General features: G+C 36.4%; 1 protein-coding gene across 6 annotated transcripts in view; it reads right to left on the reverse strand.

Annotated features, from left to right (window-relative positions):
* Positions 1–18,862, reverse strand: part of GRID1 (glutamate ionotropic receptor delta type subunit 1) — a 551,826-nt gene that overhangs the window by 122,015 nt on the left and 410,949 nt on the right. For all 6 annotated transcript variants that reach the window (XM_074874413.1, XM_074874419.1, XM_074874415.1 and 3 more), the window contains one exon: positions 7,380–7,433. In XM_074874413.1, coding sequence (XP_074730514.1) covers positions 7,380–7,433 — 54 coding nt within the window. The remainder of the gene's footprint in view (positions 1–7,379; positions 7,434–18,862) is intronic.

An 18,862-nucleotide genomic window follows, 5' to 3' on the forward strand; every position in this document is an offset into this window, starting at 1 on the left:
CTGTCTTCTAACTACTGAAAACTTTGGTTTCCTATGGATGTGTTATCTGTATAACACTCTATTTCTATAGCTTCATGCTACTTATTTCTGATTTCTTATTGAAAACAGATTTTCACCAATAAAAAACTGGTCCCTGACTTTTTTTTTTATGTATTTATGGTTAGCTGTGTACATAACAAGCATATAAAGCTATTGATGTTTTTTTAAAAAGTCCAAGTTATTAAGCTCAGGTTAGGACAAGAAGATCGGCTGGCTTACTACATTCTATCAATAACAAACCATCTTTGATTTTGCAAGTGCCATTATGAATACAACTTACCTTTCTGTTATCCACCCTGCAGTGCTGCAGCTTAGGTTTTTTGGTCGATTTTTTGTTTGTTTTTAAAGACGACAAATAACAGCACTAGCTTTTCTTAGTGATAAAGAAATGAGTCAAGCTACTCTACATAGCATTAAACTATATGTTGAATTGTGCAGTACAGAAATACAGTCACCCACCATGCAGTCCCTGTGAACACACACAAACATTGGGAACTGTGCTAGTGTACCTACCAGGACAATCAAGAGTATGATTCCTTCCTCCTTTATAAAGATTAATTCTGGAAACTTTACAGTAGTTCACAGAAAGATGCAATAGAAGAATGCATGACACTTATCTTGCAAAGTAAAAAGTTTTGCTTTATTACAAAGAACCCCTCCCTTCTTTAAGTGTCATGCCATGACAAATACCCACATGGGTTGGTACTTGACCTATGAGGAGGATTCCTCCCCGCCTCCCCCCAGCCCCCCACCCCCGTACATTCCTTTCCTACAGAGTAACTGATCATTTAGGCAATAAAGAACTAAAGTAACAAAATTTCTACTAGTTCTCCCCACAGTTCCAATTTGAGAATTTAGAAGTGAATATTGTTTGAATTTCAGCATTCATTATTCCATATGGTACAGAATGTGGTAATTCTAAGACTAAAAAGTCAAGGCAATAAGAAGTTATTTTGTGTTAATAACAAATAGTCCTTTGTATCTGTTCTGATGAAGGTTAATCTGAATCAATGAGAATCAATTCAATGGAAAAGCAACAAATGAAAACTGTAGTCAAGTAGGGCTCTAACCTTCATTTTCAGACTTACAATTAAATTTATTTTTAAAGCACTGAAAGTGCCAGTAATTCATTGCTAGGCATCTCTCTATCAAAACTACATAGAATTACAATATACTCCTCCATTTCAAATGACTGATATCAAGAAATATGACAGTAGGTTCATCCCTGGCTAAGTCAAATCACTGGGACTACCTCAAGGGTGGATTTGGCTGACAGAATCTAATCAAGCACAATTGCTCTAGCTTGCTCAGTAGTAGACAGAGAAGGATGGAGTTCCACACTGATTGGAAATCAAATATGAGTCACAGTTCCCATAAATTTCACGTTTGTCAGCAAAAGTATTGAATAAATGATTCGATCAGAAGGATATGCAATGACTGTTTGTATAAACTGTCACTGCCATACCCATATTGAAAAAAGATATGTGGAAAGACCTAGAACAGAAGGTACAGATCAGAAAATACCCAGTGGTGTTCATAATACAGTTGTATTTGTCTTTCCAAACTGAGGTCTGAAAATATTTAGCAGACTTACATAATGCGGGTAGGATGCTGAAAAACGAAGAATAAGAAACAGCAGCAGAACCAGGTGCAAAGACAGAGATGATGAGATGGAAGAAAGTAACCAAGGAAGTTGTTCTTATTCATTATCATATTTAGATCATAAACCATTTCCCAATACTCAATCTGATTTTTACTGCAGAAGATTAAATTGCATTTCCTTTATCTTTCCAGAGTGAACATGTGATCATATTCTTCTTTTAATTATATCTGCTATACCATTGCTCCATCTTCTGAGTTTCACAGGAGACAAACCTAATACTTTCAACCTTTCCTCATGGGTGATATTTTACTGAGCTTTCATCATACTAGGCACTCTCCTCTGGATTTTCAAAATTGTTCTGCATTCTCTTGTTTTGTTTTGAAGGGTCTTGCCCAAAACTTGCAATATTGTTCTAACAAGGCCAAGTTGATGTCAAGCAGACCAAAATAATTGCCTCCCTTATCTTACAAAGGATGTTTCCAGTAACATATCTGAGGACTAGATTTGCTTGTTTTGCAAGATCACAACAATATTGACTGATATTCCGTTTGTTATCCCCCAAGGATTCCAAGTAGCTCCTGTAGATGCTCACCAGCTATGTCATTTTGTAGCCACACCCGAAATACTCGGCACTTCACTATATGGAATCTCATTTGGTGAAGTGCCTCAGATTTTTCTAAATAAATTTGAACTACTACAATATGTTTTTAACATTCTGGTTACAATTAATATTTTCTATAAAGCCAGCATCAAGTAAGTCAATATAAACATTAAAGCCTCATTTTTCCATTCAGTAATCACCTTACGCTTTCCCCTTTATCTTCTGCTATATCTAAACTTTTCTTGTTGCTTTTTAAGACCCCTGGTATGAGTCATTTTGCACCCCAGCCTCATTTTATAATCATTTACTTCACTACACCTTTACGCTCCACCTTTGCCCTTTTTTTCACCACTTTTTCTTTAGAATTCCTCTCTGATTTCAAGATCTATAATGATAAATCATTGGAACCATACCAATACGTCATTACGCCTTCATCTTCACAGACTCCAGTTCTTTTGCCATCCTTTACTCATCATATTATCTTTCCAAAAGTGCTACTAGTTCACCTAAACTTGTGAAGTTGGACAATCTTTCTACTGCCATCCATTATCCTTATTCTCCTTTTCTCACTTCTTCCTCTTCTTCAAACAGTGCACGCTACCATCTCACAATAACTTTCACACCAATTATCTTTTGACAAACTTAGCTCATTCTTCCTTAGCCATAACAAAATCTGAACTGATGGCTGCCTTACCTTTTTAAACATGTAGGGATAAATTGTCAATCACATGAAATTGTGAAGCCTTGTCTGTGCCCCAACATTACTTTTTCAACTGTCAGGGAATTCTTTCAATTTCTTTTATTTGGGGCATTTCTGTCAAAAATGGACTTCCAAAAACTCTTCCTCAGGGTATGTCTTTTGTGTATTTCCACACAGCTATTCAACAGGTTTGACCCTCACATCTCCTTATCTTCAGAGCAAGTAAGTATGGTTTGGACATGCAACACTACGTTCGGTCCTCTCTTCATTATTCCCTGTCCTTCACAAAAAAATATCTCCTATCTCAACCAGTAGCCTTGTGCTTTGTCCTACCATGTCTTACAACTTTTAGTTAAACTTCTGAATACTGATGAAAGTTTGTTGAAAAAGAAATTAAAGGAAGGATGTGATAACGGTGAAACAACTCATTTGAGTTATCAGTCAGATTCAGTACCCATTCCATTTCCTTGAAGAGTAGTTGATTGCTTTGTGTCCTTTACTGATTTACATGTAAAAATAACAAATGTTTATAAACTTGGAATTAGAATTAAACATACTGATATGAGGGAACAAAATACTGTGTTTGAATTGAATATTTTTTCATCTGAATTCCAGTTTTGCAGAACAATTTCTTTTATCTTTTCTCTCCCCTTGGAATGGAGAAAATGTGAAAACCATGAAACATTCCACAAAAAGGGAAACATGGTTTCTATAGTGCTATTTATACCCCCAGACCTACTGCTGCTGCTAATAAAAAAGCAGACACAGACTCCTAGAGCATTGCTCCTAGTACAACCACATACAAATTCAGTTTCAAGTATTGCTCTTGTGCCTCTCCCACAGACATATGCCCTGGGCAATGCACAGCATTTTCTCTGAACAGGCAGAAAAAGAGAAGGGGGAAATGAAAAACGTCAGGAGAACCAACAGAGTTGCTGGATGTCAGGCATGAAAGATATGTAAGAGAAAAATAAAATTAAGAAAGAAAACCAGGAAAAAAGACAGGAAATGAACACCCAAAATAGGGGAGCATCTACAACTGTGCCAGTCATGCCACAAGTAAAAATAGCACACATCTATCAAAGCTGGTAGGTCACTTCATCAACACTTAAAGGCATAAACATCAAAGGTACAACCAGAACACCAGATATGTTCTAACAGATCTTCTTTAGGGTCAAAATTGCTGGTCATTGGCAACTCCCAACATAGGCAATGGTAAAATGTTTTGGACTGTTCTGGAGACAAAGCCAAGCATAGACTAGTCACTGTTCTGAAGAGTTGGTTGTTTCTGCAAGTATTTACAAAGAAATCACAAATATTCTTGCTTTTAAAAAGCTATTTGGCATGTTTAACCCAGAATTCAGGTAGAATCACTACCTAAATGAATGCAAGGAATGATTTAGTATTTCTAGATGAATAAAAGTGAAGATGATGAAATATAAATCTAAAATGGGGAGGATGGTTAGAAATATATTTCTTTTTTTCCCCTCAGATCTCCACTACTTTTGACAGCCCTGCAAGTTTGAAACATAAAATGTCTGAAATAAGAAAAGACATACTTACAAACATACATTTTTAAAACAGTAAGGTTTTTATGACTTTGGCTTCAAAGAGGACATATGAGGGCATGATATTGCCTGCAAAGACCCATCCCTGTATATTCTCTTATCCTGAAAGACTTGCCATGTAATGTTTCAGCCTTTCAGCCCCATACAATGAATCCAACTCCCAATTCATCAGACTTTTTCTAAAGATGACCGAGTCATTTTGCACCACCAATAACATCCAAACTAAATAGATACCTCAGCACAGAGACTTGGGTTATTGGAAACTAGAAAATGCAAGATCTTGACAGTACAGATCTGTAATTTGAGACCAACTCTTACATTCCATGGGTGTTCATTTGCTGCATAATAAGCTTACCAGCCATACAGTTTTAAGTTAGCTCATCACAAGGTTGGTGGTGTTGCTTACCTAACAAAATTAAAGTGATAATATTTGAACTCCAAAACCTAACTCCTACCCTGCTGTATAGAACAGAAGCATAAGGAAAAAAAAAACTAACAAATGTTTATTGGATTATCAATACAGAGAGAATAAAGTAGATTTAATTCAAGTAAAACCATAATAAAATCTCTTATTGAAATAATACTGTGCTATATAGTGATTCTTACTATAGCAAGATAAGTTCAAGGTTCAGATCCTCACTGGCTTGATGAGAGGTGGGAGGCAGGGCAGACTGTCACAAGGTGATCAAGATCAGTTAGACCTCAGTAGTTCAACCTGTACCAGGCCTTTAAATGGTTCCCTAAAGCGAGAAACGCCTAAAGAACCTGTTTACTATCCAATGCTCTTCATACAAGGAACCTCAATGGACATAGTCGTCACTGTGTTCTCTTCCTACTACAGCTCCTTCAGGTCAATTAGCCCTATACCTCTTTTTCCTTGCAGTGGGATCATTAGGTCATACAGACGATAGAGTGAACAGAAAAGTGTAGGATTCTCAATCTGCCTAGGAGTAAAAAAGGACTGGCTAAGTATTTGGTCCATTTACAGAACGGACTACATCTGGCTTGCTACACATGTGGAATTACATCAAAAAGAGCTGATTTAACTGTTGGAAATTAAAAGTTAATTCCATTCTTCAAATCACAACACCAATCAACATCCAGTCAAGGAATAACACATTTTCCATCAAGTACGCATGCAGTTCTCATTGATACCAACTGGAAACATGTACACAGAAAGCATGATCAGTCTGTCCTCTTGCTAGCATGGGGGTATGCACACTATTAAATAAGAAGCAAGTCCTAAGGAACCTCCATGTTTCTACAGATACACCCATGTGGATGCTTAACATATCTCCTTTTCACAGTAATTTTAAGTAAACGAAGAGCAACACTCTTCTGTTAAAAAAAAAGGATAATCAAGACATTTTCTCCTCTTTTTGTCTGCAAATTGTTCTCCAAAGTTTTATGAATTTGAAAAGTTTCTGTAATCGTCTGTTTTAATTGTATTTCGAGATATAAGTATGTACACTAATATTTTTCACTAAAAAGTTATACTTCAGATTTACATTTTGCTATCATAGCTTCCCTACCCAGTATCTAACCATTAAAGAGAAAAAAATAAAAGTTCACAAAATAAAAGCAGAATTGACACCCTGCGTGATGTGTATGTATGCACATATTTGTGTATGAGTGCTGAAGGTTTTTATTTGTGGTGTTACAGATTCAGGCTTCATGAAGTGAGTTGTAATATCTGAACAGTAACAGCAGCAATAACAAATTCACAAACACTCCCTCCTTATAAATGTTTAGGGAAATATGCACTGTATTATCTTTATGTGAATATAAACACTGCCTCTCTGGGCATCTTGCTGATATTTTGTAGTGGGTCATTACTGCAGCTGACAAATCAGGAGGTACTTAAATGTAACAAGGACTAGGAAGAATTTATAAAGCCTTTATAAGCAGAGATTTAACTCGCTTTCCCTAACCCCTATTTAATTACAGAGCCTTTCTAATGCCACACAATACAATTTATAGCTACTATTAAAAGTAGCCTAACCAAAATTATTAGCTAGGTGCAAAGAAAGGAATGAGAAATTAACAAAGGAATTGGTTATTAAATTAGAGGCTATGCATTTATAATATAAAAATAAAACAGTGAACACAGTTCTTTTTAACTTAGATATTTTACTATCTTTTAATGAATCATTATTAAAACCAGAAATATATAAAATAGTGTCATTTATCATGAACAATCAGTAAGTTATAAATTATTATATATGGTAAAACATTTCAAGCTTTCCATTGCCTTTTAAAAATGAGTCTTCACTGATTCCCATTAGGGCATCGTGGTACTAAGGTAAAATAAATAATCATAGTAGCAGGACAGGATGCCATTTTCTGCAGAGAGGAAATATCACATTTTAAATCTATGCTATCCTGGATCTTGGCCAAAACACCAACGCAATTTTGCACTAGAGAAAACCTGTGTATCATGTAAATGCATGTTCGAACGAGCTAAGCCTGCAACTAGCCTCAGCGCTCCTTCCTCTCCTGGTATCTGAGTACAGGCTTTCATAGCAGTGAAGGGTGAAATTCTGGCAGATACAGATGCATGGGTTTAAGGTTTCTTTTGAGATATTCTCTGCTTCCTAAATAGCTAATGAAGTAGCATCAACATGAAGGTAAAAATAAAGTCTCCCAGCTGCTATGAGGTATATTGGAAGCTTTATTTTGACCTTTGGTATTCAACCTATGCTAATTCAGATGGACAGACAAGCAACGACACCACAGAGTCTGCATCTTGTACCGTTCAAAACGTAAAAACACCAAGTGTATGCTCAGTGTGGTGTGTCAAAACATATGCAACAAAAGACAGTGTTGAGTGAATGTACCAAGCTATGTTGTCTCTTTTGACTTTCTTACCTCATTTACATAGACCCAGTGACTATCCTTTGATGCAAGGTTGGTTTCCACAGCCTACAAAAATAAAAAGAAATATAATAATAAAAATAAATAAAACATGTGAAACATATTCCAGAAAGAACTTACATAAAAAGGTACTATAAAGTTCATTTTGATTGCTTTCATTGCTACTGGCATTGCTTCAGTATAGTTCTTTTCATCGCTTTCACTGCTGCTTCATGGAACAGTATTTTATCAGTGGTGGTCACATTTCTCTGACTTCAGTGTCTAAACCAGAGTACCCTGTACCATGAAGATATTCCCTAGATACACCACAAAAGCATATTGAAGCACGGTGGTACATCAACATAATAAGGGATGCTATGATGAACAACTGCACACAGAACATGCAGTTCATGAGATTTAACTTCCTCATGATATATCTAATGCATCCTAGTAGGCTGGTTTCTTTACAGTATGTCTCCCAAAATATACTGCCTCTGCCTCATTACAACTCTGGTAGTTTAACTGTTAGCTAACACCACTCTGAGACACTCAGGTGAAGTTTACATGGGTCATCCTCTCTTCATACTTACATAAGACCCGAGAGAAAGTCACAATTTGCATGGATGCTTTTTTGGCTTCCTGGTGAGGACATGGATAATCACTACATGCTATAAAGAAACAGCCCATCTCATAAGACAGCATATTTATCCATACACATATAACCCTCATGGTGTATTAAGATGCTAAAACTGGGAAAGACTGCTAGCACAAACAGCACTACTAGTACTGAGGACCTCAGTGGAAGGATTTGGCAATATATATTTAGAAGTTTCTAACTGCCCCCTTTGTTTGAAATGGATAAGCTAACATCAAGATACTTTATAGTCTAATAAAGCAATATCAAGCATCAAGAGGTGTACACTACAGTGATAACGATACTGTTAATGTCCTGCTTAACACACGGTTAAACAACTATTGTGGATTCATCTCACCTAATAAAACAGGACAGTCCCAGTGCACACATGTATTTCAGGAGGCAGTTCATTACACAAAGTTTTGAATGTCCCTGCCTTCAACTACTTCTTTCTTCTGTGCCAATATGACCCCATTTATTGAACAGATATTCTTATCGCTATGTTATAAATGGCCCTATGAATCACTGAAATGAACCTGGTTAAAAAAAACCAAACAAATACAGATGAACAAAATACTTCTAGTTACTGTTTTTTAACCTGGATAATTTCTGCATCCTGTTCATTGTGTGTGTCCTCAGAAATAATTGCACTGGTACAGAGAGGCTCTGCAGACTGCGGCACTGGACTGGGCAGGAACATCATCAACTACCTTCCTCTCCAGAACAAATTGCATGATAAGCCTCTCGGATATTTAGCGTCAGATGGGATGAATCACCTTCTCTCATGACACTGACTACAGATGACTGGCTTAGAATAAACGCCCACCACTTATAAGGCTGCAGTGAAATGACAAGATATCCATCCTTAATACAGGCAAAGGGAGTACTGTTACCTGATCCTAGCAAAAAGCAAACCAAAAACTGGCGAAGCAGCCAACATCAACATTTTTAGCATTACTCTTAGTTTATACTGTGTTAAAAAGAAAGGAAAAAGAAGTATAAATTACTTGCCTAAGTAACTGTGTTTTAAAACTTTACTTATTTGTGCAGCCTACACAAATCTAAGAGAAAATTGTGGGCAACACACATACCTCAATCTATTTCTCCTGTCCATAAGGTGAAGTACTCCTTTAAAGAGACAAAAATCCCAAAAGAGAAACCACAAAGAAACCGAAAGAGAAAAATCAACACAGACAAGGCACAGTATTTCTCATCATCATCATAAACAGTATTATGGGAAATTAAATATCCTTGGTGTCAAAGCAGATGAGAGCCACTAGAGACAACAGTTCGACAAGGTAATCCTCTCCTAAGCATGCAGTAAAAAATTGTCTCCCTTGGTAATTGTCTCCGTTGCATTTCCTTTAAGCTGGCAGGTAAATTAAACTGACCACCTAATTGAGGAGTCGCAACTATTAGGAAAGCTAGCAGTAATGACAGTGAGGGAAAAAACTTGTAGGTTTTCTCCCTGTTCACCCCTCTCACATATTCAGACAAAGCCAAAATAGCCAGGTGCTGTAACATATAGAGAAAAAGCAAAGTGCTGCCAACATTAGCAAAGCAGAACTAAATAATACTCAGGTGCAGAGTTATTACATTGGCTACATTTTGTGATTTATCTGCAACAGTGAGCAATTTGTATGAATAAATGTTCAGTCTGGGGAGACGCAAGAGCCAGGGAATTTGAAATGAATTATTGTAACTCATTCTTCTAGGTTCACATATCTGGGCCAAAGTTTTTAAAATGAGGTGCCTAAATTTAGGTTGCTAAGAGTTTATCTTTAGTCATCAGAGTGCTAGACCATTCGGCACCTCCCACAGAAGTCAATGGCTCTGTACTCTAATGTATTTAGAAACAAACTGTAGGTAGGCAAGTTTGTATATCTATAAATATCTTCTGTTTAGAGCTACAACACATAGCATGAAGCATTATTCAAAACCCAGACATGATGAGAAGAAGCAGAAACTTCTTGCATTTTGTGCTTCAGATTTTGCACCTTATTTACAGACTTGCTGTCTTAAAGAATCCTAAAATGAACTATTGAGACAGATCTTGGAGGTTTCAACCTCCTGATAGCATTGGTGTACTGGAGATACACTGCTGGAGGTTCATGGAAGTTATAAGTGTGAAGAGCAAGGTCCTGGAGACCTGTGATATCATAAGGAAATATATTCAGCTTTAAAGAGGAAAAAGTATCAGCACTTGGGAGATTATGGTCACCCATTTTTAATTAAAAAATTATTCAAACTGTTGAAGATCTTGCCATTTGTTTAAGCTTGTGTCTCAATCCATTCAAAAAGAAAAAAAAAAAAGTCTATGAAACTTTCTGAAGGATCTATTACAGCCAATTTCATAAACGCACCCTGTATTAAAGCAAGTAAGCTAGGAATTTGTGTGACCACTGTGGCTGAAGAAAACCTCTGCCATCTATTGGGGCAGGATCCATGTGCTGAAATCTGTTATTTTGGGGGGGTGGTGGGGAGTGGTGGTGAATTATTAATATATGTGCAAAATATCCTAGTTCTTTATATACTTTATAGGTACATAGGGTCTAGTTGACACTTGGGAATAATGCCTCAGATGTTTCTATCAAATAGAAAATCTACTTTTGAGATAAACAGCACACTGGAAATTAAAGAGCATCCATCTTTCCTTTATTTTCTATTAGACTAGCAAATAGCTTCTACAAATTTGGAAAAAAAGAGTTTTTTGAGACTGTATGCCCTTCTTCCTTCCCAACTATATTTCAACAGCCGAATGTTAAAATGCAGCACCCAAACAAGAGAATTATAATTCACTCAGTGAACCACTATTAATGACAAGATATAAATGATATTATCAGAATTGGGCCAGACTGGGAAGATGGGAAGGGGAGCAGTGAATGTAGAAAACTGTTTATAATTTCTCAGTAGAAAGCATTTGCAATAGAAATGAAATAGGGAGACACTGAAAATCAAAATACAAGCATTAAGATTTCAGATCTCATACCAACAATGGTAAAAGAAAAGCATAAGATGCTTCGTGAAAAATGATCAAAGATATTTTCATGTATATGGCTTTGTTTACTTTTAAATGTATAACTTAAAATAATTTACTGCCAATAATCCATGACAACATTATTTTATTGGAATACAGCAAAGAACAAATATTTACAGTGCCTTTATGAATAAGTAACTTGGTTCATTATTTTATCTAATGGCAGTTGCAGGATTAAAAGAAGTTCGGAAAGTAAGCAATAAATACTGCTATGTTCAGAAATAAAGCAATTCTGCAGGGGAAAAAAAAAAAAAAAAAAAAGAAAGAACAGAAACAATCCTTTCCTGACCCTCTCAAAAAATCTGAAACTGAAAACATTTCCAAGCGCATAATGGCTGGCTAGTAATAAGGTAGGCTCTTTTCCACAATACTTGGCTGCTTTGCCAGGGTCAGCACCTTGGTATTAACAGCAAAAAAAAGCAGACTGTGTAGAAAGGAATGTAGGGATGAGTGACTGGACAGAATTTAGAGAGATGCTGGTGGGTGTTCAAACAGGCACAGGCAGACTGTGTTCCAGTGACAGCAGGATGTGCTGAAGAGTTTAGGCTTACATGCATCTGTGTTATAGTTACAAACCTGTTGTCTCCTTACCAAGGGGGACAGGCAGTAGGAATGTCTGGAAGCCCCGTAACCAACCCCGGGATCCTAGAAGGAAATGTCTTGCAGATGGCAAACACAAATGGTCCTGTTGTGCCTACGTTTTTGGAAACAAGGGCTGCCACCCTGAAATCCATGATATAAAAGAACCACCTGAGTGTTTTGCTAGGAGGGATACCAAAGTAGTAAAGGGTATTACTTGCACATCCTTTACCTTAATAGTGAGAATGAAGAGCGTCATAGCTTTCCAGGAAAAAAAAATAAATAAATAAAAAAGAGGGTAAACTGAGGAGTTCACAGTTAGAAAATAATTTGGAGTGTCCTAAGAGATACCAAAAGACCACAAAACCATAGTTGTTGCCAACCAATGGCTAATTACAGCTGACAGCAGAGAACAGATACACCTACAACACGGTGAGTGCTCTGTGGAGGCACCAGCAGATACACCCAACCACCTTGAGACCACAGCTCCAGGGGCCAGGCCCCGTTACAAAGCGTCTCCTGTACAGGTGCCTTCCAGCTTGCAATCCCACTGCAGCCCCCTGCCGGCCAGCCAGATTACCAATGGACAGACCCCAGGACACTTGCAGCAGGAAACCAGGCACAGAGCTAGTGAGCGCCAGCGAGCATCTGAAGAAAGAGCCTGCGGGAGACCGAAGTTCTTTTTAGAGACCAGGACAGTGGGGGATGAGGTTAGGAAACACTTGAGGTCAGCTTTACTACTATGAAATAAGTAGGAAAAATGGATTCACTTTCATCACAGGAAAATATTGCAAATTTCTGGTTCTTCTGGGTCATTTGTCATCTTTCCCTTTATATTTCTAAAGCCACCAGCATGAAAATGACAGAAACCCTCTTTTTTTATTTTTTCCTTTATTTTTTAATCTTTTTTATTATTCATAATGGCATAGGTAAAGAAGGGCTTGGGGAAGTAATCATGTCTAAATCTCAGCTCTTTGCAGATCTTTCATAAGGGATCAGTCTCGGCCCTTACAATTCATCACCTGCTCACTTTACATTTTCCATTGGACAAGGTTCAAATGAAAACTGTTTCCAGCTCTTATTGTCCCAAGCAAGGTTGTATCCAGTGACCTGCTTCCAAAAGCAGCTTTTTTTTCCCCTTCACATCCTTGGAGAAATTATTTATCTACTATCTTTTCTTTCTCCACAAAAACCAAGAAAAATTCTTCAGAACCATTTTGAAATCTATTATAGTAAAACAGCAATGGGGGGGAAAAAAAGTCACCACCTTCTTTATAGCATTTTGTAAGCCTGAGTCAAACCTAGCTCCAGCTGCTGACTCTCATTCCAGGAGACGGACTTATTTTTTTAAAATGGCTTTGTTTTTCATTTTAAATGTCCAGGAAAACATCCTAAGAATCAGGGAACTTGTTTAGATCCCAAAGAAGAGATACAGACCAAGTTTCCAATGCAATACATCTGACAGTAATTAATTGGATAGTATCAAAGTGCACCTGTTTGTCTGAGAAGCTTTGTGTATGCCTTGGATACAAATAAGTTAAGATAGGAGATATGAAAAAGTCAATTCTGGTAGAGCAGATGGGTTCAGTCTATATCCCCTAGATACCTGATTTATATTTAGAAACTTCTTCAATTATAATAGTGCAGTTCATGTCCAGGAGTGACTTGCATAGGTAATAGAACTTCACAGAAAAACTGTAGCAGTTACTGAGATGCTTGCAGTTCATTAGAACCTTTCTTTCCTTTGCATTTTAAATAAATACCTCTTGGCTCAGTATCTCCAGAGGAGCATAAATTCTATCATGTTTAATAGATTAAAAATAAATAAATAAAATAAGCATTACTAGCGACAATAAATATTTATTAAAAAAAATTTAAATCTCCTTATAATACTTGTAGTGTACTAAAGAATACTCCAAACTGATATTGTTTCTAAAGCTTAATTGGTAATGGTACCATTAGTAGAGGGATTAAAATGAAATTTTCCAGGCCACAGTATAACATCCCAACTCTAGATGAAAACTCATAAAACTAAGACATTTGGAGCTAAGAATCTTGAAGAGAAAAAATTCAGTTGCATTAAACTGAATCAGGACTGTAAGTTTACTTTTCTAATTTAATACAGGTTAATTACAATTTCTAAATGTCATTTCAAAGTGAAATATGATATTCTTCCTTCTCTAAATGGTAAAATGGGAAGTTAAAGAGGTTCCATGACATAGATTTTCAGATCAGGAAATCCACTGAACCTGACCCTTTCTTACTGAACATCATTCTCTGTGAAGAATCTGTACTTCTAATAAAAAAGGTTTTTCCAGAAATTCTATATTCTTCCTTTTTCTGAACATCTTGCTAGAAATGTGCACGTACACACTTTTTAAAAAACACTTAGCAGGCTCACTGAGTCCCTGTCTTTCAGTGATCACTACCTCATGTCAATTCTCATTTCCCTACACTTGAAGCTGTCAGTTCTGAATCTGAGTACATTTAGCTTCATACAAGTGATTAATGAACCACAAGCATAATGTGCTTTTAACATCCACATTCCTTGATAATCTGCTGTGCATATTATTTCATTATTGGTCTACACTCTACAAACACATTACTAAAAAACCTCAGTGCGGACCTTTTTTCAAGTTATCAAGTGCTGTTACATTAAAACATGAAGCCTGATATTTCCTTGTTACTCTTCTGCAAAACTGCATCACTAAGAAAAGCTATTCTTAATTCAGTGGTAGTGATGAAGCACAAGTAATTATTGAAAAGCTGTTGTGATTGGATGGTATTGTAACCATTCTGGACTCCTCCAGTAGTATAAACCTATAAACCTGGTATATTCAGCTTGAATCTCCCACAGAAGATAGGCTAAATCGGTCATATAGATCTCTATACTCTCCTACTCAGACGTCTGGTCATTAGTCTGGGATAGCTATCCAGTGTTCTTGTTTCCCACAAACTCTGTAATATTTCAATTATTGTTTCTGTCCAAATGATATGAGATGGTCCTTTCTTGACCTCTGTCTCAGTTCCTCCACAAGGTAAAGAACTCAACCCAATAAAGGAAAAAAAAAAAAAAAGGCGGGGGGGGGGGGGGGGGGGGCAGGGGGCCAGGGAGAATAAAAGAAAGAAATAAAAAAAGGAGGGAAAAAACCCAGGGGAAAAAAAAAAAAAAAAAAAACAAAAAAAAAAACAAACCACCACATCCCAGAGAAAATTCCCAAATACTGTCCACAACTGAGTTCCATTTTCAGTTGCTAATAAGACATTTCATACAAACAGGAGTAAATATGACCCAAACCTTTACCAGCTTTTAGCACACACCCACACAGAAGGTGTACATTACATTTTGCACAACATGATTTGATAATAAACCTAACCAAAATATACTAATAATATATTTTAAAGTTTGTACTGCACTGTTTGCCTGTTACTTAGGTCATAGGTGATCAGAAAAAAACTGCACTGAAGAAAACCTACATAAAAGTTTAATGTTAATCAAAACTAACACTGGAGATGAATAAAATTCTAAGGAAGAGTGGGAGAGGAGGAACTGTACACTGCAACTTCTAACTAAATGGCTGTAATGTTCTTGAGTAACTACTGCAACATATGTGACATTGCCTACTGTTTTAGCCTTAATCATTTCAATGTAATACCTTGGGATTTGTGTTTAATCTTATTCCCATTTTATAGGTAATGCTTATTATATTCAATCTCTATTGCCACTGCATTTAATGCATATTCCAATGAATGATGCATAAAAGTAAAGTACTGTGCATGGAACTATTCCAAAAGCATTCAGTAAGCATTTACTTTTCAAAGCTCAAATGTCACATACTATTTATAAACATGGTAACTGTTGACCATTTAACTACATGGCACAGTAGTGACACCAGATAATTGCACAGCTGTCAGAAAGCAACATTTCCATAAAGACATAAATCTAATGTTAACTAAAGAACAGAACCTCTCAGAAATCTTGTACTTAAAATTTTACCAAAGCCACACATTGAGTTGACTTTGAAGAACCAATGAAATCTTTGAAAAGAATAACTAAATTTTGCTCACTTAGACACTGAATGTCTTTCTGAAGATAATAGGTTTGTATATCTATATTCTATTAAGAAGTCTCAGATTTTTAGAGACAATTTTGTAATGCCTTATTAAGAACTGTACTCCTGAAAGAGCCAAACTCCAGACATCAAACTAAAATTCATCAGAACTGGCCAGGATTTGGAGCTTGGGGTTTTTTGGTTATTTTGCTTTAGTTCTCTTCCTGCTTCCCGTTAGAAGAAATCAACACTGAAACTATTAAGCAGTTTAAGTTTTCTGTTTGCTTGGAATACTTACAAGGGGTTGACTACACATAGGTATGAAGGTTGAAATTGCCTTTTCAGGCATAGTCCCTGGGTAAACAAACTTATTTTCATCATAGATGACTGCTCTCTATTCTCATAATGAGCAGTCATTCCACAGTCAGGGTATAACACATTTCAGAACACACCACCAGTCTCACACACTGCGCCTTCTCAGCTCTACTTAGAAACAATAGCTTAAGTTCCAAATTAAGCTTGCAGTGGAAGTTCAATATAACTTATAGAGTCTGCACAGAGTTTTCCAGAGTTTGATCGTTTTGTAGCAGATGGTAACTATATTGTTAAAGATGCAAACTTCTTAGCTTTCTAACATGCACACAACACCAAACAGTGAAAACACAACTTATACATTCCTAATTTCTTCTTTTAAAAGAAGTATGCTTTGTCTTGACAGCATGGCAGTTGAAGGTCCCAGAATCATGTACAACATAAACTCTGAACCAAAAGAACCAGCTATAGGGTGAAGAGACCACGCTGATTTTCATTAACTTATGATTCATTGTCTCTGGCACAAAGTTGCCAATCACACTGCAAGGCTGTTATTTTACACAAGTTATGGGCTTTTAAACTCTATGAACTTGGAAAAGTATATCCACATCAAAGGTTATGCTGCCTGTTATCCATCTTTTCATCTGTTCATATACATGCAATCTCTTCTCTTAAATTCCTTAAAAATCCTGTCTGGTTTTAAAGAGAAGATGACAACACTAGTCTTACCTCAGCCTCAAACATAATCACTTTCAAACCAGTCCTTTTCTGCCTACAGCACTCTTATTTTAAATTGTAAAATAAATACATGAATAAAACAAAATCCTTACACGTATGAGGACCTTCTTGTCAGTCATAGTGCATTTTACATGCACAAACAGTATCACAGATTGTGTGAGTACTAAACTACACCTTAAAGATCACCTTAACCGTCTCAAAACAGAAGACTCTTTCTGATCAGCTTTGCCAAGAGGAAAGAATATTTGCTCTTCTTTATACTTCATGAGGATACTTGGCTTCTGTAAACTTGCCAAGTGATAAATCTTGCAGGCTGCTCTAGGAGTAAAGAAACCCTTGGGGAGCAGTAATGGTGGTAATGGAAGGGCTAACTCTCGTTTTGTATGTCCATAGTCTTAATGACTTTATGCAAAGCCTAAACAAAGGTAAGCAAAGGTAGCAGTCACCCAGCACAGTGTACATATACAGAACACACCAATTGGAAGTAGGCACAAACAAGTTTACTTTTTGTTCACAGATTTTTCTTCCAAGCAGGTGTTCAAATATTCACCATTTGGTTCAAAACCTGTGACGTTTTGCACCCTCACTTTCTCAAAGCTTGCAGAGATGCAGTGGAGCCCCCATGGTTATCTCATTACTGCCACTCTTACCAGCTTTATCATTGGCAGCAAGAATGATACTAAAAATATATATCGCGGTAATGGGGCATGAGCAGTTTTGACTGGAAAATGTACTTTTCCTAAATCCTTGCATACAGTTATTCAGAAGCATATGGCAAAGTTATCAATTTAAAAATACTTATTTCATCATTTGAAACCATTTCCACTTCATCTAACTAACACAAGCTCACATAGTGTTTGCAAAGTTACAGACAAATGGGCTTTTGAGAATGAACTTTTCCACATTGTCTGGAGCAACAACTCCTCTTCTGACTCCAGGGAAACCAACATTCATTAGAGATCATGTCTTGGTTCTGTTCTTGAAACCAAATCCGTTTTAGCATTTTAACTACTGTAATTTGTTCCTCATTGTTTCCTAGGCAGAATTTAGACAAAACACAGATTTGTGTTAGAATTTCCATGTACCTGAGCCTCCATACAAATCCAGAGGAAACAAAAAGTGAAAATGATAGGTTTTTAATTTTAAAATCTGAGTCTGTTTGACTTGTGATATATTATCCTTAGCACTGATTTCTATCTTTCCATCCATGCAGGTATGAAAGGATTCAGAAGGGAAACTTCCATTACAACACATTAAAGTAGCCTACACTTTACTGTCAAAAAATAAAGTACACTATATAGTTCATAATTTCTGCAGAATGATTTCCAGAGGACCATGAGTCTGTTTTAAGTCTCTTATGACCAGCTGAGGGGAATAAAAAACAAGTCTCCAAATATTATGGGATGAACACAGTTTTTAAGTTAACAATTGTGTTTGTCACAAACTATGACTACAAAACAAAAATTGTTTCAATGTATATCCCATGAAAATGGATTCAGATTTCAGACTAACATATAAAAGCATCCAACAAATGTTAATTGCTTTTTCTGAAGATATAATGAAAGCAGCATGCTGTGTAACAATACAACAAATAGTGCTGAACAGGGAATTTGGTATGAAATTTGTCCTCCTTGAGGGAAAATCTGTGGGAGATGGAAGCAGGAACTAAGTCTCTTAGTTGATGATAGCTTTGTTCATAAATGGTCAAATTTCCCAGTTTGTAGAATCTACTTAGGCACACTGAACCTTTGAGTAAGACAAAGGCCATGTATTTGAGAGCATATTGCAGGTATCTTTGGCTATGGCTGATGAGAAGTTTAACTACAAAACTAAAAAAAAAAATTTTACCTAGGGAAAATTTTAAAAAGACAGTGTCTTGGAAAGTCAACAAGCAGAAGGTGTCAAAATGGGAAGTATGTGAGAGTTAAATGTAATGATAAACAAGAAGGAAAAAACCATGACATTGGAACGGACTTTATTTTTTTATCAGGGTTACATCGGTTTTTACAGGAGACTCAAAAGAACGTGATGATAAACATTACCAACTGGAGAAAATTAATACACATCCTTAAGTGGTTACGTGATGGGAACATAATGCTATCACCTTATAGAATGTGTGGAAGAGAAGAACTAAGGACTAGAGATG

The sequence above is a fragment of the Strix uralensis genome, chromosome 7 (genome assembly GCF_047716275.1).
Source record: "Strix uralensis isolate ZFMK-TIS-50842 chromosome 7, bStrUra1, whole genome shotgun sequence".
NCBI lineage: Eukaryota > Metazoa > Chordata > Aves > Strigiformes > Strigidae > Strix > Strix uralensis.